The sequence below is a fragment of the Tympanuchus pallidicinctus genome, unplaced genomic scaffold, assembly GCF_026119805.1.
Source record: "Tympanuchus pallidicinctus isolate F22 unplaced genomic scaffold, pur_lepc_1.0 scaffold32, whole genome shotgun sequence".
Classification (NCBI taxonomy): Eukaryota; Metazoa; Chordata; class Aves; order Galliformes; family Phasianidae; genus Tympanuchus; species Tympanuchus pallidicinctus.
Window position 1 is genome coordinate 3,693,453 of NW_026294750.1, and position 20,333 is coordinate 3,713,785.

The following is a 20,333-nucleotide window of genomic DNA, read 5'->3' on the forward strand; positions in this document are numbered from 1 at the left end:
AAGCATTGTCCTGTGGTTTTAAATCACTCTGAAGTAGCATCTAGCTTTCTAGCAATAATGATCTCCTTCTTCCTATCTTATGCCTTTCATCTCGAGGTCTTGGAGGCATTTAATTGGTGAGGTCCCATTAGTAATTTAGATTTCCAGGAAAGGCAAATGACTCACAGAGAAGCTGGATGGTAAACAGGTCCTGATGCAGCAGCTGATTTATGGGCGCTCTGACTCCACTCAGTGGGATTACAGCTTAATCTTGCTGCCTTCATTTCCCTGCCCGTGGAACAGTGGCAGGGAACAGTTGTATGGCAGGCAGTTAATGAGTCACGAGACACCTCTTGGCGTCAGGCAGAGAGCTTGGCTCGGTGCTGCTCACCCAGCCCATGGCACTGGGGCTGGCACTGGGGCTTCCCAGGGCTGGGGCAGAGGGGCTGCTCCTCCCTGCAGGGTTCCTGGCAGCCCCTGAGACCCCGGAGCTGAGCTGACCCCGTGCTCTGCTTGCAGGTGACGACGCCTTTCCCAGAAGCCTACAGGGAGACCCTGCATGCCTACAAGATAAGCGAGCAAGACACTGATGTAAGAGCAAATGTCTGTGCTGCGTGTTCTCAGTCTGTCCCGTGCAATTGCCTCTGTCCCTGTGTGTCCTGTTTCCTGTGGGCTGAAACCCACACGTTGTCCCATCCAACCAATGCCATGTTCTGTGGCCTGGCTGCATCCTATTTCTCCTAGAGAGAAATCAGCCCACTCTTGTCCCTCCTCTTGGCCCTGATTGAGCACAGATCTGTTTGCACAGGTGCCTGGAGCATCCCACACCCCATTTCTGGGTTCTCACCCTTCCCTTTCTCTTTTTCTTGCCGGGAACAGAAGCTGCTGGGGAAGCTCTGTGAGCAGAACAAAGTGCTGCGGGAGCAGGAGAGGCTGGTGCAGCAGCTCCGAGCAGAGAAGGTTCGTGGTGCGCATGGTTCTGCATGATGCTGCTGCAACACTGAGTGCCCCAGGGCTGAGTGCATTTGGGGTTAAACCCCACTGCAAGGCAATGGGGATGGCAAGGAAGTGGCGTGTCCTGCTTTCCTGGCGTTCATCTGTGGGCTGGGGGAGATGTTGTGCTCATGTCATGGTCCCATGCATTCATGGCCCATTAAGAAGGGAGAAAGCTATATCCTGCACCAGGATGCTCACAGCTGCAGCACCTCTTGTTCTCCTCAGGAGAGTCTGGAGAGTGCCCTGATGGGGACACACCAGGAGCTGGAGATGTTTGGGAGCCAGCCTGCCTACCCTGAGAAGCTGCTGCACAAGAAGGAGTCTCTGCAGAACCAGCTCATCAACATCCGCGTGGAGCTGTCACAGGCCAGCACGGTAATGGTGCTGCTCTGCATTCCCTATCCCCACCCATCCATCCCTAATGCATGGAGCAGCCAGCAGAGCTTGCACTGGGGGGCAAATCCACCAACCCAATCCCCTTAACTCCTTCCACAGGCCTTGGCCAACAGCACAGCTGAGTATGAGACCCTGGAGAGCGAGGTGTCCGCCCTGCACGATGACCTCTGGGAGCAGCTGAACCTGGATATCCAAGTGAGCATCCCACCTTGTCCCCAGTCCCATGCAGGTGGAAGCCACCTGGTTCCTCTGCTGAGAGCTAATTTGCAAGCAGCTGCTGGTGCTCAGCATCCTGCTTTGACCTTGCCTAGCAGCACGCAGGTGCTGATGAGGGTGTTTTGCCTTGGGTGCTGATGAGGGGCTGCACGGGGGCCGGGGGGGCCTCCACCAGCTCCACCCCAGCCTGCAGCTCCCTGTGGGATTTGAGCTGTGGGTGTGATGGCTCAGCCCCCCCTAGGGCTGTGTCTGTCCCAGCTGAACACCCCAGGCCCCATCACTGGGATGCAGCCAGGATGGGAGGCGCAGGGCTGGGTGTTGGGCTGGCGGCAGCGGGGGCTGCTCTGACCGCTGCCTTTCTCCCCCTTCACAGAATGAAATGCTGAACCGACAGATCCAGAAGGAGATTTGGCGGATCCAGGATGTGATGGAGGGGCTGAGGAAGAACAACCCATCCCGCGGCACCGACACTGCTAAGCACAGAGGTGAGATGGCTCCGTCCCAGCATGGCACAAAGCCCGGCATGACACATTCCTGGTGACAGCACTTTTGAAGGCACTGTGCCATGGTGCATGCACTTATTTCTGCTTTTCTCTGCAGTGGCCATCGGCCCCTCGGGCACCTACAGCTCCAACAGCCCTGCCAGTCCACTGAGCTCCGCCAGCCTCACCAGCCCCCTCAGCCCCTTCTCCCTCATCTCTGGCTCCCAGGGCTCGCCCACCAAGCCAGGTCCCAGCGAGGTGAGTGAGCCAGGATGTGCTTGGGGAGCCCTTTGTCTCCATCAGGTCCTTCCTTGTCACTTTGCTCATGGGTTGGCCCAGCCTCCTTGCTCTCAGGTGATGGATGGGCACATGGGAGGCTGCGGGGTCTGAGTCTGTGTTCCTCACAAGGTATTGCAATCTCTGGGGTCCTACACCAAGACTTGCTCAGCTCTTTTTGCTCAAGGTCCGGCAGTGCTGAGCTCACCCACATCCTTGTGAAGTTGAGGGTGGAATGTGGGGACTCCCCACAGCTGTGCCAAGCAACGCTGATTGTCTCCTGGAGGCTGACAGCTCCAAGCCCTGCCTGTCCCTACTGGGAGGTGGGAAACATCCCCCTGTGCATGAGGAAACCCAGCAGGCAGCAACCGCTGCGCTTCCTCCTCCTGCCCTGGCCTTTCACTGTGTTTTGTCTCGGTCTCTTTCTAACTCTCTTTTCCTTCCCATCTCTTAGTTTCTCTGCTCTCACGCCTCAATGCTCCTCTCCACCCCAGGAACCCGGCCCGCCTCGACCTCCCCTCCCCAAGTCGTACATCCCCCTGGAGCCTCCTCCGACCGTACCTCCACTCCCTAGCGAGAGCCGCCCCTGGCCGTACCCCACCTCCCCTTCCTGGCAGCGAGGCGGCGAGTCGCAGAGGGGACAGGTACCAGAACCTCTCCAAGGCAGCCCCAAAAAGCGTCCCTTCCCTCCATCCCTCCCTTCCTCCCTCCTCAGAGGCTGGTACCAGAGGATGGGGCTGCCCACAAAGGTGATGCTCGGGCGACAGCAGCACGTGGCACTGCCTTTCCAAGGGGCACAGTGGGCAGGGTCCCCATGGTGGCTTCGCCATGTCCTCTCCAAGTCCCCGGTGCTGGTGCACATGCTCAGGACAGGGACAGGCTTCTCCTGGGCAGCTGGACGAGATGCAAATCTGCTGCAGCCTCTCTACTTTCCTCTGCCCTGTCCTCTCTTGCTGTCCTTTCACTCCCCGCTGTGCCAGGAGCTCGGCTGGCCTGGGGTGACCACATGAGTACGCTAAGGATCTCTGGTGACATCTCAGCCTGGGAATGAGACCATGTTTGTACTCTGGAAGACAGAAGTATTCCTGCAACTTGGTGGTCCTGAGAGGGGCTCAGGATGCATGCATGTGGGGCTGTGAAAACAAGGAATATTTGCTTGTGCAAGGAGCACCTCCAGCGTCCATGCAACCACAGAGTAACCACAGTCATGGTTGTGTTGTCTGTGTGGTGTAAAGGGTTGTTGGAGTACATCATCTCCATGCAGAGTACAGGACAGCAGTGTGGGGTCACACTGCATTCTTCAGCCTCTCCCTGACCCCCTCCATCATGCTGGATCTGTTGCACTGTTACCAGGCAGGATTCTGAAAGCAGACTTGGCTTGCTCCCTGCTGCTGTCTGCTGTCCTACAGAGCCCCGTTCCCTCCTGCACACAGGGGCTGGAGCTCAGCATTGGGCACCTCCATCCTTCAGCTCTTGGGTACCACCTCTGAGCCGTGTCAGGACTGTCCCCCTGTAGACAGCTTGTCCCACACAGAACTGCATCACCAGTACAGCATTGAGTGTCTGGCCCCAATGGGTTTGGGCGAGAGCTGCAGAGCCCTCATAGCCCATGTCCCCATTGGTGGAGCTCATTTGGGGAGCACAGAGAATGCCTAGACAAGTGTCTGTCTGTCCACCTGCTCCTGAGGCTGTGTGCCAACCCATGGCAGCATGCTGTGCCCAGGCAGTTTGTGTGGCCACCCAGCAGAGCAGAGCTTCATCCCATACTCACTTTCTCCCCACAGCCCAAACCAAGCTTGGAGCAAAGCAAGAAGGAGACGCAGCGAGCGGCTGCTCCCAGCTCCACTGCTGAGGGGCTGCTGAGCCGGCAGGAGCAGGAGGCAGAAAAACAAGCTGCCCTCAACAAAGGTAGGTGCCACCCAGAGGGTCCCCTCCAACAGACTCACTGAGCTGCCCTGGCCGCGGGAAGCATTTGTACCACACGTTGCAGCTCTCTATCAGCTCTGTGCATGACCAGGACTCTGCTCTGCATCCCCAGAGGGGCTCAGCTCCGTGTTTTGCTTTGTCCTGCAGTGGGCATTGTGCCGCCCCGAACCAAATCCCCGACGGAGGAGGAGGTGGTGCCCACAACAGGGATGCTGAGGAGGAGTGCCAGCGGCATGGCCAACGGGCTGGGCTCCCGGGTAGGGGCTGCTGAAGGGGGCTGGGCAGGGTGGGCAGTGCCAGGGGCTGGGCTGGCAGCTGGGGGCTCAGCAGCACCGTCTGGAGAGGAGGGAGGACTCGTCGCTGTGTTTCAGCACCTGGCTGGGAGACACCCAACAGTTTGCGTGTCCCAGGAGCAGGCTGAGCACGGCAGCCCTCTACAGGGTGATGCAGCACAGCTGGATGGGGCTGGATTCTGTTCCATTTGGGAAGGGTGTGACAATGGGGCTGGGCTCCCCCCAGGAGAGGCCGAAGAGCGCCGTGTTTGCCAATGAGACAAAGGTGAAGATGAGCGTGGAGGAGCAGATTGACCGCATGAAACGCCACCAGAGCGGCTCCATGAAGGAGAAGCGGCGCAGCCTGCAGCTGCCTGGCAGCCAGCAGCCAGACACCCCTGGCACGAAGGCACCCACGTCCTACAAAGTGGTGAGTCCCTGCACCCACTGGGTGCAAAGCAGGATTGGCTTTGTGGGCTGGGCTGAGGTCCCTGAAGGAGCAGAAGGGGCACTGTTTGCCGGGTATGGGGGCTCAGCAAGGCTGTGGTTCCCCCAGGTGCGCCGGCACCGCAGCATCCATGAGGTGGACATCTCTGACCTGGAGGCAGCGCTGCGGTCTGATGAACCTGGCAAGGTGCACGAGACACCCCGAGAGGAGATCGCCCGGCTGCGCAAAATGGAGCTGGAGCCACAGCACTACGATGTGGACATCAACAAGGAGGTGAGGACAGGAGATCCGTGGAGATGTGGGCACGGGGCATCCCCTCTGCTGGAGGATCAATCCAGCCTCTGCATTGTGTGGGGTCCTGGTGCTGGAGTGAGTGCTGCTTCCATGCTTGTGTCTGGTGTACTGAGAGCTGGGGGTGGTTGTGTGGGGACTGTGTGTGCTGGGGAGGGGATGAGGCCCTGCTGAGCAGTGCTCAGCTCAGCCTTGCACCCAGCTATCCACACCGGACAAAGTCCTCATCCCTGAGAGGTACATTGAACTGGAGCCTGACACGCCACTCAGCCCCGAAGAAATGAAGGAGAAGCAAAAGAAGGTGGAAAGGATAAAAACCCTCATTGCCAAATCCAGGTGAGGTGCAACGCCCACAGTGTGCGCCCCATCCCCAGCATCTGGGTGCATCCCCCTGAGCCAGCAGTGTCCCTGCAGCCTGCAGAACGTCATCCCCCTGGGTGAGGGTGAAGTGGATGCTCCCCAGGACCCCGAAACACAGCTGCAGGAGCAGGAGAAGAGGATAGAGATCTCATGTGCTCTGGCTGCTGAGGCATCCCGCCGGGGCCGCATGCTGTCGGGTAAGGCACGGAGGGTCTGGGGTGCACACCCACTGCCTGCCAGCCCTGCAGGAGAGGGACTGCAGGTACCAGATGGACAGAAAGAACTGTTGCAGTGTGGAACAAGCAGATTCAGTGAGCGGGTGATGGCAGCAAAGAAACAGGGGCTGTGCACACAGAGAGCATCCTGCATTGCTGTAATGCAGCACCGTGCAGCAGCCAAGCCAGGTGATGCTTGCAGCTGCCAGGGCAGCAGCACCGAGCATTGCAGAAGGGAGTGCTCACCATCAAAAGCTGCCTACCCCACACCCAAGGGAAGGAACCCAACGTGAAGTGCTCAGGGATGGGGAAGCACTGCCCATGCCCAGTGGTGGCACACAGTGCCCACAGCCTTGTCCAGGAGGAGCCCAGGGGGAGCTCACGTGTGCGTGCTGCAGCCGGGCAGTGGCTGCTCGCCCTGCTTCCTCCCTTCCTTCCTCTTGGTTTCCTCCCCTCGCTAACCTGCCCGCTGTGCTGCCTCCTCCCCTCTTGCTGCCCTCAGCTTGTGTTCTTCATTCCCTTCTCCCATTTCTTGTTTCCAGCTCAATGCGCTACCCCAAGCCCTCCCACCTCCCCAGCTTCCCCGACTCCACCGACCAACCCCCTCTCGTCTGAACCATCCCGGGTCGCCGACTGCAGCCATTTTATGCGTGTCTGAGCCATGAAGTAAGCACCTTTTCTCTTGTACTTCATCCCATCTTCTCCACCCAGGGATGGGCGGGGGGTGCCACTCCCCCCGGTGTCTTTTCCACCCGGCCTCCATCCATCACTGCTTGCTCCAGCTAACACCTCCGAGCCACGTCAGCCCCGTCTCCTCCTATGGAACAAGTGCAGTGTTCTCTGTGGTGTGGGACCCAACCAGGGACCCCGGTGTGGGCATGGGGCTGAGCTGGCTGCTGCCCCCCAGGAGGTGTTGTTCCCCAGGAGGTGATGGGCGTGGGTTTGAATCTGTGGGGTTTTACTCCAGGCTGCTCAGGGGGCGTCTGTAGGGATCACAGCACTCAGCTCTGCTCCTCTCCCTCCAGCTCAAGCCCTGGCAGCCGCTGGTGCCATCAAGTCTCATGGGGCCACGTTCTAGTGCAGCACTACATGCGCCATGGCTCGACACTGACCCTCTCTGCGCCATCGTTTTTGGTTCTCCTGGACCCCTTCCCTCCTTCCCATCGATGGCATCACCATTGGGGTGGATGAGAGGGGAAGATGCAGCTCCAACGCTCTGCCCCATCCTGGAGGAGCTGTGCAGATGCCATAAGCGCCGTCCCCAAGGACTGGGGACACTGAGCTTCCACCCAGCACTGGGACACAGCTGCGTTGTCCTGGGTGCATGGAGGGACATGTGCAGCTCTGGAGGAGTGCAGCACCCTTCAGCTCTCTGTGCATTGGTCACACAAAGGGGGCCGTCTCCACTATGGATGGTGCATTCTCCACGTGCATCTGTGCTCCTGGCTGTGCCCTGAAAGCTTTCAGCACCTTGCTGGAGGGAGGTGCCAGCCTCATCGTGGCTGCAAGTGGGAACAGGGCGCACGGAGAGGGGACACAATGGGACACAGGTGTCCCGGGGGCCGGGATGGTGAGGGCTGCCCAGCACAGAGCCGTGGGCATGGAGCAGCAGGTGCAGGCAGGGACAGGGGATGTGGGGAAGGAGCAGAGGAACGGAGCGGAGCCGATGGGCCAAGCAGCAATCTGCAGGATGGATGAGGATGGTGACAAGGAAGGGACCGGGTCGGAGCCGTGAATGCTTCCAGGTGGTAGCAACGCTTTGCTCATGGTCACCTCTGTCACAGCCCAGGTGGCCCAGCAGGAATTCCGTGACACATGCAGCACTCCCTGGGCAGCCTTCTGTGCTGGAGGAGGGATTCCTTCTCCCGCAGCACCGGGGATGGATGTGGGGACAAGGAGGGGGCACCTCAGCTGCGCAGCATGGACTGGATCCCTCTGGTCTCACCGCACGCCATTGCACTCCAACCACGTCAGCTTGGTCATTTCTCCTACTGCCTATCCTTGATTTCATTTTATTTTCGCTTTCCAAACGGAGGGAAAAACGCTGTTTCTGCCTGAAAACACAGCGCAGTGTGTGGGGGGGTGGGGGGCAGAGGTGGGGGTTGGGCAGTGTCCCTATGGCTGGATCCTGATGTGTGCCCCCTCTGCATCCCCAACCCCCCTCCCCGCTCTTAGCAATACTCATAGGATCCCAGGAACCCCAGTCCCCCTCTCCTCCTGCAGCCCCCTTAGCTCATAAAGCTGGCCCTTTATTTTGCTATTACATGCCTTAATATATGTTTTATGGAGAGTTATACATTTATTATATACGTATATATATATATATATATATATAGACGGGGTTTGTTTTTTTTTCTCTTCTTTTCTGGGAGGTAGTTTTGTGCTGATCTCTGCAGGGTTGTCAGCACAACGAGAGCCAGTTTATCAGAAAATTTAAAATTAAAAAAAAAATAATAAAAATTAAAATGAAAAAAAAAGCCAATATATATATATATACACATATATTTTTTTCTGCTTTTATGAAAAGCAAATTTATTTAAAAATAAAATATATATATATATATGTGTGTAAAGAGAGCGTAAGGTGGAAGAGGTGACGCCTTTATTTCCCCAGCTGGGGGGTGTGCAGGGCAGAGCCCTTTGTGCAGGGGGGGTTGGCTGGGGGGCACTGGGCCTCTCCCATGGCTGTAGGAGATGGGAACCTCTGTGTCCTCATCCCACAGCTGCAGTGCAATGGAAAGGGGTCATTTGGGGCTTTTTTTTTCCTTTCTTTTTTTTTTCTTCTTTTTTTTTTTTTTAAGAAAACAGCAATGGCGACAACAACAACAAAAAAAAAAGGGCAAAAAACAAAAAATAGTTTGGATGCTGAGGTTTTTGATTTCGGTTCTTGTTTTTCGTACCGCTTTCATGCAGCAGCGACTCGTTAACAGAGAGAAGAGTTGGCATTGGGAGGAAACCTATTTATGCACTGGGTGTGGGGGGGATTGGGGAGGGGGGGATGTTTTGTTTTCTGGATTTTGGGGGGTTTTGTTGTTTTTGGGTTGGTTTTTTTTTTTTGGCTAGCGTTAGAGAAATAAAAGTATCTCCGAAACAGCGCCATGTCGGTGTCGTTTGTGCAGAGGTAATGATTGCAGTGTTGGATTGAAGAGGTGTGGGACAGACGGCCCTGTGCAGCAACGATGCTCAGCCCACGTGTGCTCTCCTCTCATCCTTTCTTAGGGTTCTTTTTCCCACTGATGTCTCTTTTCCCAGCTGGGAATTATTTTGAATGCAGCTGCGTCGGAGCAAAAGAAATCACACTGATACCAAACAGGCCAAAAAACCTCCATGGATTAAAGCATCCCCTTTGCAAACTGTGGGGTGAGCCTGGGGTTGCATGTGCCCCATAGGGAGATCCCCCCCCCCCGAGCAGCTGCGGGGCCGTTAATGATTTGCAGGATGACGTGGGGACTAAAGGGCTTTCCAAGGGTCACTGCTGGGAAGCGCCCGACACGAGGAGCAGTGGGGCAAAATGGTGACTCTGAGCGACTTCCAAAGTGAGTTGGGCACCAGGGTGGGATGCTCGTGGGGGGTGCTGGGGGTGCTGACCCCACAGTTGGGCTGGGGGCACTGGGGAAGAGAGAGGGGGTGATGGCAAACTGCATGGTGCTGGGGTCACGGGTTGGATGTGATTCACAGGGGGATTGGCACAGTGGGGTGGGGGCTGTGTATGGAAGGCAAGCAGGGATGTGCCCGGCCCCTTGCCCCCACCAGAACCTCTGTTCTACCCTTCGTGCAACCACCTGGGGTCGTGTGGAGGGTGACCTTCCTGGTTAGTTTACCCTGTGATTGATTCTACACCTCGCAGCCACCCTGAATTCATAGGGTTTACAGCCTCCCCAGGACTTCAGCGGGGGGGAGAGAAATCACAGGGACATTTCTGGGAGGGAACGGGACGGGGTGGCCCTGAGCAAAGCGAGCGCTGCTTGGGTGGGAGCAGAGCAGTGCATCCAAACCCTCATTTCAGCCCATCCTCCATAGGGGTTGGTGTGGGGCTGGTTGGCTTCGGCATCTTCTTCATCCTCTTTGGGATGCTCCTATACTTCGACTCGGTGCTGCTGGCCTTTGGGAACGTGAGTATGGCATGGGAAGGGGAGGGGGGAGATCTCTGGAGCAAAGTGGCCATAGGGCAGGGCTGCTCTCACCCCTCCTTGCTGCCTCCTCCCAGATCCTCTTTCTCTCCGGTTTGGTCTTCATCATCGGCTTCAGGAGGACCTTCACCTTCTTCTTCCAAAGGCAAAAGATGAAGGGCAGCAGCTTCTTCCTTGGGGGGGTCCTCATCGTCCTCATGCGGTGGCCGCTCCTGGGGATGCTGCTGGAAGCTTATGGCTTCATCACACTCTTCAGGTCTGCGTGGACCCACACAAAACCAATCCATGCCACCAGCATCTACCGTGGCAGGCTTAACAGAGCCTTTTGTTTCGGTGCAGGAGTTTTTTCCCCGTGGCTTTTGGCTTTTTGGGCTCGCTGGTGAATATCCCTGTTCTGAACAAGGTGAGCAGGGCGCTGGGCAAGGCTCTCTGGGTGTGGACTTTTGGGGATGCAGTCTTTGGGGGACAGAAATTGCTGGCATTGCTGCATTAAAGCAGCACTGTGGGCATGTGGGAGAAGGTCAGCACGGTCTCCCTGCTGCTCCTGGAGTATTGTGCTGCTAATCAGGAATGGTTCATCTTACAGCTCTTGGAGAAACTGGGTGACAGCAGCTCCATAGTGTGACCACAGGATGGATAATGTCACAGGTGGGACAGCACGAGTGGCCCTTCAGTCCTGCTGGGGGTTGGAGATGGTTGTGCTGCAGGGATGGTGCCTCGCAGGCTGTGCCAGGCAGGCTTTGTAATTATTGTTATTATTATTATTATTATTGGTGTTGTTGTCTTTCCCTCATGAGAGCTGGATTTCATTTTAAAAAGTGTGTCTGAGACTGTACTGAGGCTTTTTTTCTGGGGTTTGGAGCCTACTTTTGGAGCATCGTGGCCATGGCTGGAGGTGACATGGAGACCTTCCCATGGCTGTGACTGGAGGTGACACAGGGACAACCCCAGTGGCTGCAGCTGCCTTCCCACGCACCCAGCAGGACCATGGGCCATGGCAAGCAGAGCCCAGGGAGCAGAGGGAGAGGACAGGAGAGGTTAGGAAAACACCCATTAAACCACAATAACATTTAATGACCTGATCGGAGGAGAGTAAATTACCCCTTTAAAATCCAGTCACCAAGAAAAAGCAAATGACATCCAGGGATATGAATTAACTGAGATATTGGGGTGGGGGGGAGAAGGGGGGCAAAGCACTTGTAGGGCAGCACACGGACACAGGGCTGCTATCTGAGCACTCACGTTTCCCACAGCCCCATTTCCCATGGGATGCACCCAGCTGGGAGCAGGGCTGGGCGCACTGATGGCAGCACAGCGGGGCTGGTGTGGGGCCAGGAACTGCTCTGCTAGGGTGCAGAACAGCCTCTCTCCAGGAGAGAACAGGTTGGGTAACCCCACAGCTCTGCAATCAGAGGAACGAGCTCAATGGATACGAGCTGGGATTCTATGAGCACTTGGGAAGCCGGGTGCAAGCAATGAGTTTAATTAAACCAGGGCAATCACATCAAAGCTGGTCCCTGCGCAGATACCTTTCTTAAACGGCAGGAATTAATTAATGAGTTTGAGTTAAACATGTTCCCTCCTTATTGGAGTGCAGCCTGAGCGTATTGGAGGTGCTGGCAGATTTGGGAACAGTTTGGCTGCTGTGGAGCAGTGACTCCTCTGCCACACCTGGGGTCTCAGAGCTCTCAGGAGGAATAAAGCGTGGCAGCCCCCTGAGGTTGGGGTTCTTCTGCTGTGTGTGGGGCTGTGCTTATGGGATGCTGCTGTCTGGAGGGGGGTGTCTGTAGATCTCCTCCCCTTTGAAGCTTCCTCTGTGGTTTCCTGGTGCCTTGGAGGATGGCAGAAGTGGGGCTGGTCCTGCTTTAAGTCCAGCTGTAGTGGTGAAGCACTGAGGATTGGAGCTGCTTGGTGAGCCCAGCTGGGCCGGGCCACAGTACAGGTGGGACCCACAGCTCCCCTGGTGTGTGGCTGTGTCTGCTTGCAGGTAAAAAGCCTCATTTGGGCTATAAAGCAGCTTCTTATGGCCAAGCTGCACCTTTGGGATGTTCATGAAAAACTTGCCTGTGTTTTCCCCTCCAACTCAATAGGATGCTGTCTCAATGCGTTCTGCAGCAGTGCTGATGTTAAGAAATCATTTCAGGTGAAGCCCTGACACTGCTGAAGTCAATGGCCCAGTTCCCTCAGTGCTGGTGTAACCGAGACCCTCTGTAGTCCTTCCCAAAAGCTGCTTTGGTGCTCGAGCTTTTCAGCCGTGCCTTGCAGGGAAGCTTTTGTTTCCCTTTGGAAAGCATTTTCCTTCACTTTTAGCTTAGTGATTTGGTTCCTTGAAAGCAGGCAGGAAGCCATTGAGAAATGTTCCCCTTTTATTTCCAGATAAGTTTAATTTTCATCTCTGTAGGATGAGGAACTGTATGGAGCACCTGCAGCTGGTGTCCATCAGAGCAGCAAGCGAATCAAATGGGGGGAATTTCAGCTCTGCCTGACATCCTCCCATCCTGAGCCTGCAATATCAGGTTGGGTTGATGCGAGGAGCAAAGCTCCTCTGTGCTTTAAGGCTGCATGGGAAGGGCTCAGCATGGCCCCTGCAGCTCTGCTCTCCCAGGGGGTGAGGAATAACTTCAGTAAAGCAGCTGATGTCCCTGGGGCTGTTCCCCCTGTGCTGCCCTCCAGTAAGTTAAGCAGTGCTCCTTTCCCTGCAGCTCTGTGCACAAATGCACCCTTTGCTGGTTAGCTGAAGCCCTGTGCCAGGTCTTTCTCTCGCTGCTCCCGTGCATCAGCTGCTTTTCCTACTGGGGGTGGAAAATGCCTCGTGGGGTTTTTCCTTGTGTGGAGGGAGGAGCATCCTTGGGGTCCTGTGGATGTTCTCCTGGTTACAGCAGAGATGGAAACCTCGGAGCCCCATGGCCCCATGCCCTGAGATCACCTTCGTCTGGCTGATGTGGCCCCTTTAGAAGTGACGCTGTACCCCAAAGTCCCTCCTCTGGGGACTTATGAGCACTTAGGATGCCCGGAAAGGGGATTTATTCCTTGTGGCTCCTTGCCAGGGGCCGGGCTGCTGCCTCCTGACCCCGTAAGGCTGCCCCTGGTGACGCAGCCCCAGGGCCTGGCATGGGAAAAGACGTCAAGGCTGGGAGAAATGGGGCCATGGCAGATGAGGTGCCGCCGGGTTCAGCCCTCCCCTGGTTCCGAACGCTGCAACCCAAAGCCCTGAGGAGTTCGGGGTGGAGGAGGCTGTGAAGCCCCAGGTTTGGAGGTGAGGTGGTGGGGGGGACCCTCCTTGTGCCCCCCAGCTTCTGTGTCCCCAGGTGAAGGTGCCAGCAGTGCCCTGAGCAAATCCTGGCAGCAGTGGGAGCACACCGGTGTGTTTGTGTAGCTGTGGGCTTCAAGGAAGGGGCAAGTGTGTCATCAGGTTTCTTCTGAGAACATTTTTATTGCTGCTGCAGTCATTTCCCACCGAGGTTCCCTGGGTCCTGAGGTCAAGTGCTGGGCTTGGAGCCACGGGGCTCAATCCAGCAGCCATCCTCCATGCACCAGGGCTGGGTGCTGAGGAGGGAACTGCAGCAACAAGAGCTGGGAGCCAGCAGCACAACTTGTGTGAACAAATCCTTTGCTGCTGCAGTTCTTGAGCAGTTCAGCTTGCTGTCTGCATCACCTGTGCGTCCCCACCGTGTGCTGCTTGGGCACCATGAGCTGTGCTCCTGCACACTGCAGTGATCACATTGTGCCTGGCCAGGCTGTAGCTGCTTATACAACTGCAACGAGCTCAGCTGTTCTGTGCACAAGTCTCTGCTCCCTCACTGGGGTGAGAAAACGAGGGGGAGACTTTTCCTTATGCTCAGAGCAGCCCCTATGAGGACAGCAGCATTTGGTAGGTTTATGGCCAAGGAGCTGCGTTTGCCATTTCCACCCTCAATCCTAGAGGAAATCCCCATTCCTCTATTCCCCTCTTTCTCTGCTCCTGAGCAGCACAGCTCGACCAGACCTGAGCCACCGCCCCGTGTGTCCCCACCACTGTCCATCTCTCCTCCCTGGTGGCAGCAGGCATTTGGCCCATGCCCTACATGCAGTGTGCTGTTAGTGCTCAGAGCTGACACAGCAATGCCATCAACTGCAGAGAATGAAGTTTATCAGCTCCCAGCTATCCACAGCTGCCCTTGTTAACCCTGATAATTGGCTGTGCCCACCTACAATCATGCTGCCCTCAGCCAACTGGGAGGAGAAACCCACAGGGAGGCAGAAAGCCAGCCTATAAAACATCCTCTCCTTGGGGATGTGGAGAAGTCTCTGGTGAAGGAGGAAGCTGCGCTGGGAGCACGAGATGCTGGCAGGAGGCAGCAGGAGGCTGCAGCAGTGTCTGCTCGTCGTGGCCATTGCATGGAGTGCCGGCTTCTTCCACTCACCAGCCCTGGCTTTGCAGAGGTAGAGTTGTTGCTAAGGGAGCACCATGTGCTGGGTTTTGCCATCTCCTTGTTTGCTTGTTTTTTTGGTGTTGAGGGCCACAGAGCTCTCTTCTCTGCTCCTCCAGGCTGCTGAGAAACACCTTCCCTTCTCCTCCTCCTCCTCTATCTGGCACTGGGCACACCTCACCCTCCTTGCTTCTCTTCCCCTCTCCCTCTGAGCGCTGCATGGCACAGCAGCACCTCTCCTTCCATTCCAACCTCCGAGCCAGCACGACTCCTTCCACTTGCAAAACCAACGAACTGAGCTTCAGCACATCACAAACCCCCCGTTGTGTGCGGGGCACCCCTACAGCACCGTGTCCCATCCCGGTATCCGCGCATCCCTCCGCTGGGCCGGGACCCGGCGGGCAGCTGCTGCCACCTAGAGCTCGGATCTTCCAGGGCAGGGAGATGCTGCCTCTTGGGGGTGTCCCACAGCCCCCTCCCCTGCCCGCAGGATCGCTCTGCGGAGGATGCCTTCCATCCGGCAGACGCTGCAGGAGATGGGCGTGAAGGTGGCCGACGTGTTTCCCGAGCTGCGGCAAAGGCGAGGCGGGGCGGGCGGCCCCCAAAACGGAACGGCTCCCACCCTCCTCACCAACTACCTGGATGTGAGCCCCTCCCCCACGCACGGAATGTTTGTTGCCCCTCCATCTTCCCCACCTCACGGGTTCTATCAGCCGCAGGAGGACCCAGTCCGAGTCATTCTGCCGGCGCTGTGCTTCTTCCAGACGCAGTATTACGGTGAGATCAGCATCGGCACCCCCCCGCAGACCTTCAAGGTGGTCTTTGACACGGGCTCAGCCAACCTGTGGGTGCCGTCCTGCAAGTGCTCCCCACTCTACAGTGCCTGCAGTGAGTGCTGGGGGTGGGGAGGGGACACTCTCCATCCTCACCCTTTGATTTTCCAGTGGATGTGGGCAAATCCCTTCATCTCAAGGGATGCACTGAGCTCTAGCTGGCCCTGCTGCCCCCTTCCTTGCTGTTTCTGATGCCTTCCTGCCTCTCCCCAGTTTCCCACAGCCGCTATGACTCCTCCAAGTCACGGACATACATAGCCAATGGTACAGGCTTCTCCATCCGCTACGGGACAGGCAGTGTCAAAGGCTTCCTCAGCCAGGATGTGGTCATGGTGAGAGCACACCCTGAATTTTGGAGCAGTTGGCTCTGCTCCTCTTATGAGCACAACCATTTACCTGAAAGTATGGGAGCTCTGCTGGGTTTTACCCCACAGTCTCCCAATGCAGAGACCCTTGTGCCCTCCCCAGGTATCGGACATCCCCATCATCCAGGTCTTCGCTGAGGCCACCGTGCTGCCTGCGTTCCCCTTCATCTTTGCCAGGTTTGATGGGGTCCTGGGCATGGGTTACCCCAGCCAGGCCATCGATGGCATCACCCCTGTCTTCGACCGGATCCTCTCCCAGCAGATCCTCAAGGAGGACGTGTTCTCTGTCTACTACAACCGGTGGGTTTCAAGGTGGGGAGGGGGTTGCTTTGCAGGGCTGGGCATTGCAGCCTCAGCGTGCTGGGGATGCAGCTTGGGACTGTGAAGAAGCTACGGCTGGGGCTGTAAGACCCAGGCTGAGTGGAATTTGCCTGCAGGAGATGGGCTGGAATGAGGCAGCACAGGAGGCAGATGCACGCCTAAGTAGAGTCCGTAGCTCTTTATCCCATCTCAAGATGGATTCTTTAATAATGAATGAGTCCCAAGGATGCTAGCTGCCATTGCAGCCTGGTCGGGTTGCTGTTTCAGTGCCCTTGGCACTCTGGGATGCAGCCACCCACAGACCACAGGCTCACAGAACATTTCTCTCTTTGCAGAGCATCAAAGTAAGAAGATGAAAAGCGTGAGCTCTCTGGAGGCAGCACCCACTGCCAGCACCACAGACCCCAGTGCTGGCTCCTATGAGCTCCAGCCCTGGGCTCTGCCCTCACCTGTCCTCAGCACCAACCTGCCCCAATCCTCACCCCTGTGGTCTCACATCTCCCTCACTAAACCAGGATGGCTCCTGCTTTGCCACTGCTCACCAGGCTGCCAGCACTGCATGCTCCCTGCCCCAGGAACTCCAAGTGAAGGAGGGTCACCCCGCTGTGCTTTGCACCCTAGGAATTCTCCTTTGAAACCCGGTGGGGAAATCATCCTGGGGGGCACCGACCCAGCCTACTACACTGGGGACTTCCACTACCTGAGCATCAGCAGGAACGGGTACTGGCAGATCAGCATGAAGGGGTGAGGATATGGGGCACATCATCCAAATACTGCCCTGGGCACATAAAGGTGGGCTTGGGAGAATGGGGTTGTGGGCAGTGGGATGCTTTGTACTCTAAGAGGAAAAGGGAGTGGGGTCGGTTCTTCCAGCACAGAGCTGCACCATGATGATGTTCAGCTCATCTCACAGTGCTGGGGAATGCAGAGGGGGAGGCACTGTGGGTTGATTTCCCTTGGAAGCTGCAGTGGAAGAATTTAACCCCTGTCAGCCTGCAGGAGCAGTGTGAGATGCTGAAACAATTCTGCTTTGTTTAGCTTAAAAAAAATAATAATAAAATAAAATGCCACCACTGAGACCAACAAAAGATACATGATGAAGCCTTGCTGAGGAACTTGAAGGGAGTGATCCCAGAGGGGTTGTGTGCTGGAGGCACTGGGATCAGCATGTGCTCTGCCCAGCTGCTGCTTCTGAGCTGCAAACATCACGAGAGTTCAGGATTCCCCTCTGTCCCAGGGTGTCTGTAGGGGCTGAAATCTTGTTCTGCAAGGAGGGCTGCTCAGTGGCCATTGACACCGGAGCATCCTACATCACTGGCCCAGCCGGCCCTGTGTCCGTGCTGATGAAAGCCATTGGAGCAGCAGAGATGACTGAAGGAGAGGTGAGCAAAGCCCAGCTGCATCCCCACGTTCTCCCCAGCCCATCCTCAGGCTCAGCGCTGCCTCCTCCTCCTCCTGCAGTACGTGGTTGACTGTGAGAAGGTCCCCCAGCTGCCCAACATCTCCTTCCACCTGGGTGGGAAGGCGTACACGCTCAGTGGCTCAGCCTACGTCCTCAGGGTAAGCTGTGTCCCTGTGTGAGGGCAGGGATGGGATGCTGGTGGGGATGCACTTCTCCCTGCATCCCTGCAAGCAGTCACAGAGCGATGCTGCTCGCTGTTTCTCCACGCTCTCACGTGCAGCAGAGATGTCCAGGTAAGGCAGAGCAGCCCACTGCTGCTTCCTTGGGTTGGGGGATATATGGAGCCAGCAGAGCCAGGCTGGGGCAACCCTCTGTGGTAGAAGGGAAATCAAAGCCAAGCACAGGGCAAGCGTTGAGCTGGAAATCTCCCTCCTGCCACCTCTTCTACCGTAGAGTCTGCTCCTCTCTGCAGCAAACCCAGTACGGGGAGGACATCTGCGTGGTGGCTCTCTCAGGGCTGGACGTCCCACCCCCGGCTGGACCCCTCTGGATCCTGGGTGCCAGCTTCATCGGGCACTACTACACCAAATTCGACCGTCGCAACAACCGCATCGGCTTCGCCACCGCCCGCTGACCGCCGGGGGGGGCTGGGAGGCAGCTGGGAAGCAGGGAGCATCGCCGGGGAGAGAGCGATTCGACACGCAAACGAGAGCAGCGCTTCCTTAAAGCACAGCCACCTCCTCTCTGCACTGAAGCAACTGCAAATCCTCGCGTTCTCCCACTCCAAAACCCCCGCTCTGCTTCCCGAGAGCCTCCGCTGCCACGGGGGGGAGAGCGGAGCCCGGGAGCATCGCGCTGAGGAATCAAAGTGGGATCCTGCAGCTGGAGCTGCACCTCCGGGGGCTTTGCAGGGTGATGAGCGTTGCTGCTGGCTGGGGCAGAGGAGCTTTGCAGGTTGCAGACGCTGTGGATTGATGTTTGGTTGCTGTTCTTAGATGGGAGGCAAATTAATTGGTGTCATTAGGCTGCTTACAGCGATGGTTCTTTCAGCTGCTGTTAACCCTGCCCCTCTCTGCAATTTAATATTAAACAACCCCAGAGCAGTAGGAAGCTGAGCGTTCTGTGAGGAGGGAGAAATGAGGAAAAGTTCCCTTACGGGAACGGGGGAAGAATTGTTCTCTGCTGGGATCCACCGCTGTGCTTTAAGCAGGCAGCGCTGCAGGCTGCTCTTCCCTGTTGTGTCAGAGAGCTGAGAACCAGCTGCAAATCTGAGCCCATCCCAAAGCCAAGCAGTTGGCAACGCTCTCATCTCCCCCTGGTTGTGAGCACAGCTGAGCCCTGGGAACACACCTGTAACGAGCACAGCACCGTGCTGCAGGAGCTTCTCCTCCTCACCCTGCCACCAGCAATGGCTGCTGATTTCCCAGAGTGAATCCTGGCGATGGTTGGGAGCAATTCTCCTTCCAGCACAGCATGGGATGCTGCCAGCCAGGCTGCAGCCTTGCCGGCCTCCTTTCCTGCAAGGCCCAGGCTCTGAGCAGTGGCCAAGCTGCCAGTTTTTGCCCTTGGCAGGGTGTTGGGCAGCGTGTAGCCAAGCTTGAGTATTTAAACCTCTTAGCATCAAGCTGTGCATCCCTGGGATGGGAGAGGCACCCTGGGTGCTCCTCACTGCTTTCCATCCCCTTCTGCATCACTGTGAGGCTGGGAGAAGGGTGAGGATGGCTCTCTGGGGGAGGGGGGGGCAGATGGAAGTGACCCCCCTCCCCACCCGCTCTCACCCGGTGCTTCCTGAGCACTGTCACAGCATTCAGCTGCTCTGCAGCACAGGAAGCCCAGGGAATGGGGAGAGGCAGCCGCGGGGGGGAGGGTCTACACGGATCAGCTCTGGATCCACAGCCTTACAGCCACAGGGAGATGCTTGAAAGCTGTGGGGCCAATCTGAGACAGGATGCACCTTTGGGTCTGGTTCTGCTCCTTTTCAGCGCAGTCGCTCAGAGCAGCGGGAGAGAAAAACGTTTGGGCTGCTGCTGGCCCTTCAGCCTGCCCATTAGCACCTCTAATAGCCTGTGCCAGGGCCATTTCCTGGTGCCTGCTGTGCAGAGCTGGCTGCAAGGCACTGCTAACCCGCAACTGCCCCGTATTAACACTTGTGATCGTTACAGGCGAGCAATTAGGCCACGCTCGGCCCAGCAAAGAGACCGGAGCAATTACGGCCATCCTATTAAAACTGACAGCGTTCGCTCTATATATAGCAACGTAGGGAACTGGTTTATTTTCTTCCCCTTCCTTGAACGATTTTCCCCAAGTCTCCATGGTCCATTTAGTCGGCGGCAGCCGCAGCCAGCTGTAAACTTTGGAGGGGGCATTCTGTGCTCGGAGCCGTTGTTATTTCCTATGATAATGAACTGAGGCTGCTGTGGTGTCAGGGGGGCCGGCGGGTGGGTGATGCTCTGTCTTTAACCACTCAACCTCTCTGCAGCTCGCCTGTAAATCCCAGTTGGTGGGAGGTGAGTGTATTGCCTGGGTCCGGAGGGGACAGCACAGAAAACTGGTGGAGATTTTAAGATTGTAGAATAGGATTTTTTTATTTGGAAGGGTCCCAGATGTCAGCTTTTGGATTGGATGGGACCCACTGAGTGCAGCTCCTGGTGGAGATGATAGAATTACAGAATATCTTGATTTGAAAGGCACACAGACAAATCGCCGAGTCCAACTTTTGAGCTGGAAAAGACTGCCTGGATCCAACTCCTGGCTGTGCATCACCAATCCCCGAACCGTAGGATGCCACCCATTACCTCAGGGCACAACCTGCACCTCGGGGTGCCGCATCCCCTCCCACCCCCATCCCGACCCCCAGCCGCAGCCCTGCTCCAACCTCCTTCAGCCCCCACTTAAGCCCCAAAGCTCAACCCCGATCCCAAATCCCAGCCGCAAAGCTCCGAGCTGCCCAAATCCCCCAGAAACGTCAGCGCTGCCGAGAGGCTTCGGAACGCAGCCCGCAGGTGCGCGGGGCGGAG

The 20,333-nt window shown here is 56.9% G+C and overlaps 3 protein-coding genes across 24 annotated transcripts in view; all 3 read left to right on the forward strand.

Moving 5' to 3' along the window:
• Positions 1 to 8,652, forward strand: part of PLEKHA6 (pleckstrin homology domain containing A6) — a 39,525-nt gene extending 30,873 nt beyond the window's left edge. For 14 of the 17 annotated variants that reach the window (XM_052698191.1, XM_052698190.1, XM_052698188.1 and 11 more), the window contains 15 exons: positions 499 to 570; positions 859 to 939; positions 1,201 to 1,350; positions 1,471 to 1,566; positions 1,961 to 2,072; positions 2,188 to 2,327; positions 2,840 to 2,989; positions 4,130 to 4,253; positions 4,419 to 4,528; positions 4,791 to 4,973; positions 5,100 to 5,264; positions 5,485 to 5,618; positions 5,697 to 5,839; positions 6,400 to 6,523; positions 6,883 to 8,652. In XM_052698191.1, the coding sequence (XP_052554151.1) occupies positions 499 to 570; positions 859 to 939; positions 1,201 to 1,350; positions 1,471 to 1,566; positions 1,961 to 2,072; positions 2,188 to 2,327; positions 2,840 to 2,989; positions 4,130 to 4,253; positions 4,419 to 4,528; positions 4,791 to 4,973; positions 5,100 to 5,264; positions 5,485 to 5,618; positions 5,697 to 5,839; positions 6,400 to 6,515 (1,776 nt within the window). In that variant the 3' untranslated portion in view covers positions 6,516 to 6,523; positions 6,883 to 8,652. The remainder of the gene's footprint in view (positions 1 to 498; positions 571 to 858; positions 940 to 1,200; positions 1,351 to 1,470; positions 1,567 to 1,960; positions 2,073 to 2,187; positions 2,328 to 2,839; positions 2,990 to 4,129; positions 4,254 to 4,418; positions 4,529 to 4,790; positions 4,974 to 5,099; positions 5,265 to 5,484; positions 5,619 to 5,696; positions 5,840 to 6,399; positions 6,524 to 6,882) is intronic. The other 3 variants (XM_052698182.1, XM_052698187.1, XM_052698178.1) reach the window with 2 other exon arrangements.
• A 628-nt stretch (positions 8,653 to 9,280) lies between these two features.
• Positions 9,281 to 10,774, forward strand: GOLT1A (golgi transport 1A). Its single transcript, XM_052698363.1, has 5 exons — positions 9,281 to 9,392; positions 9,877 to 9,968; positions 10,064 to 10,242; positions 10,326 to 10,389; positions 10,573 to 10,774. The coding sequence occupies exons 1-5, from the start codon at positions 9,368 to 9,370 to the stop codon at positions 10,609 to 10,611; spliced, it is 399 nt and encodes a 132-aa protein (XP_052554323.1). The 5' UTR covers positions 9,281 to 9,367; the 3' UTR covers positions 10,612 to 10,774.
• Positions 10,775 to 10,898: 124 nt separating this feature from the next.
• REN (renin) lies at positions 10,899 to 20,127 on the forward strand. Of its 6 annotated transcripts, none has more exons than XM_052698356.1 (11): positions 10,899 to 13,857; positions 13,953 to 14,408; positions 14,886 to 15,039; positions 15,160 to 15,283; positions 15,442 to 15,560; positions 15,697 to 15,770; positions 15,856 to 15,893; positions 16,250 to 16,658; positions 17,152 to 17,296; positions 17,376 to 17,474; positions 17,789 to 20,124. In XM_052698356.1, the coding sequence occupies exons 2-11, from the start codon at positions 14,308 to 14,310 to the stop codon at positions 17,948 to 17,950; spliced, it is 1,425 nt and encodes a 474-aa protein (XP_052554316.1). In that variant the 5' UTR covers positions 10,899 to 13,857; positions 13,953 to 14,307; the 3' UTR covers positions 17,951 to 20,124. The 6 variants fall into 6 exon arrangements, with proteins under 6 accessions (XP_052554316.1, XP_052554317.1, XP_052554318.1 ...); XM_052698357.1 differs by having other exon boundaries at positions 10,899 to 11,023; positions 11,795 to 14,408; XM_052698358.1 differs by having other exon boundaries at positions 10,899 to 14,408; positions 14,886 to 15,065; positions 17,789 to 20,126.
• Positions 20,128 to 20,333: the final 206 nt, after the last annotated feature.

Bases quoted from the DNA above. Each gene is read 5' to 3' on its own strand.
- GOLT1A (XM_052698363.1), top strand. From the start codon at position 9,368: ATGGTGACTCTGAGCGACTTCCAAA. The intron at 9,393-9,876 runs GTGAGTTGGGCA...CATCCTCCATAG, and splicing joins GACTCTGAGCGACTTCCAAA to GGGTTGGTGTGGGGCTGGTT. The intron at 10,243-10,325 runs GTCTGCGTGGAC...GTTTCGGTGCAG, and splicing joins GGCTTCATCACACTCTTCAG to GAGTTTTTTCCCCGTGGCTT.
- REN (XM_052698356.1), top strand. From the start codon at position 14,308: ATGCTGGCAGGAGGCAGCAGGAGGCTGCAGCAGTGTCTGCTCGTCGTG. The intron at 15,771-15,855 runs GTTTGATGGGGT...CTCTCCCAGCAG, and splicing joins TTCCCCTTCATCTTTGCCAG to ATCCTCAAGGAGGACGTGTT. The intron at 16,659-17,151 runs GTGAGGATATGG...CCTCTGTCCCAG, and splicing joins TGGCAGATCAGCATGAAGGG to GGTGTCTGTAGGGGCTGAAA.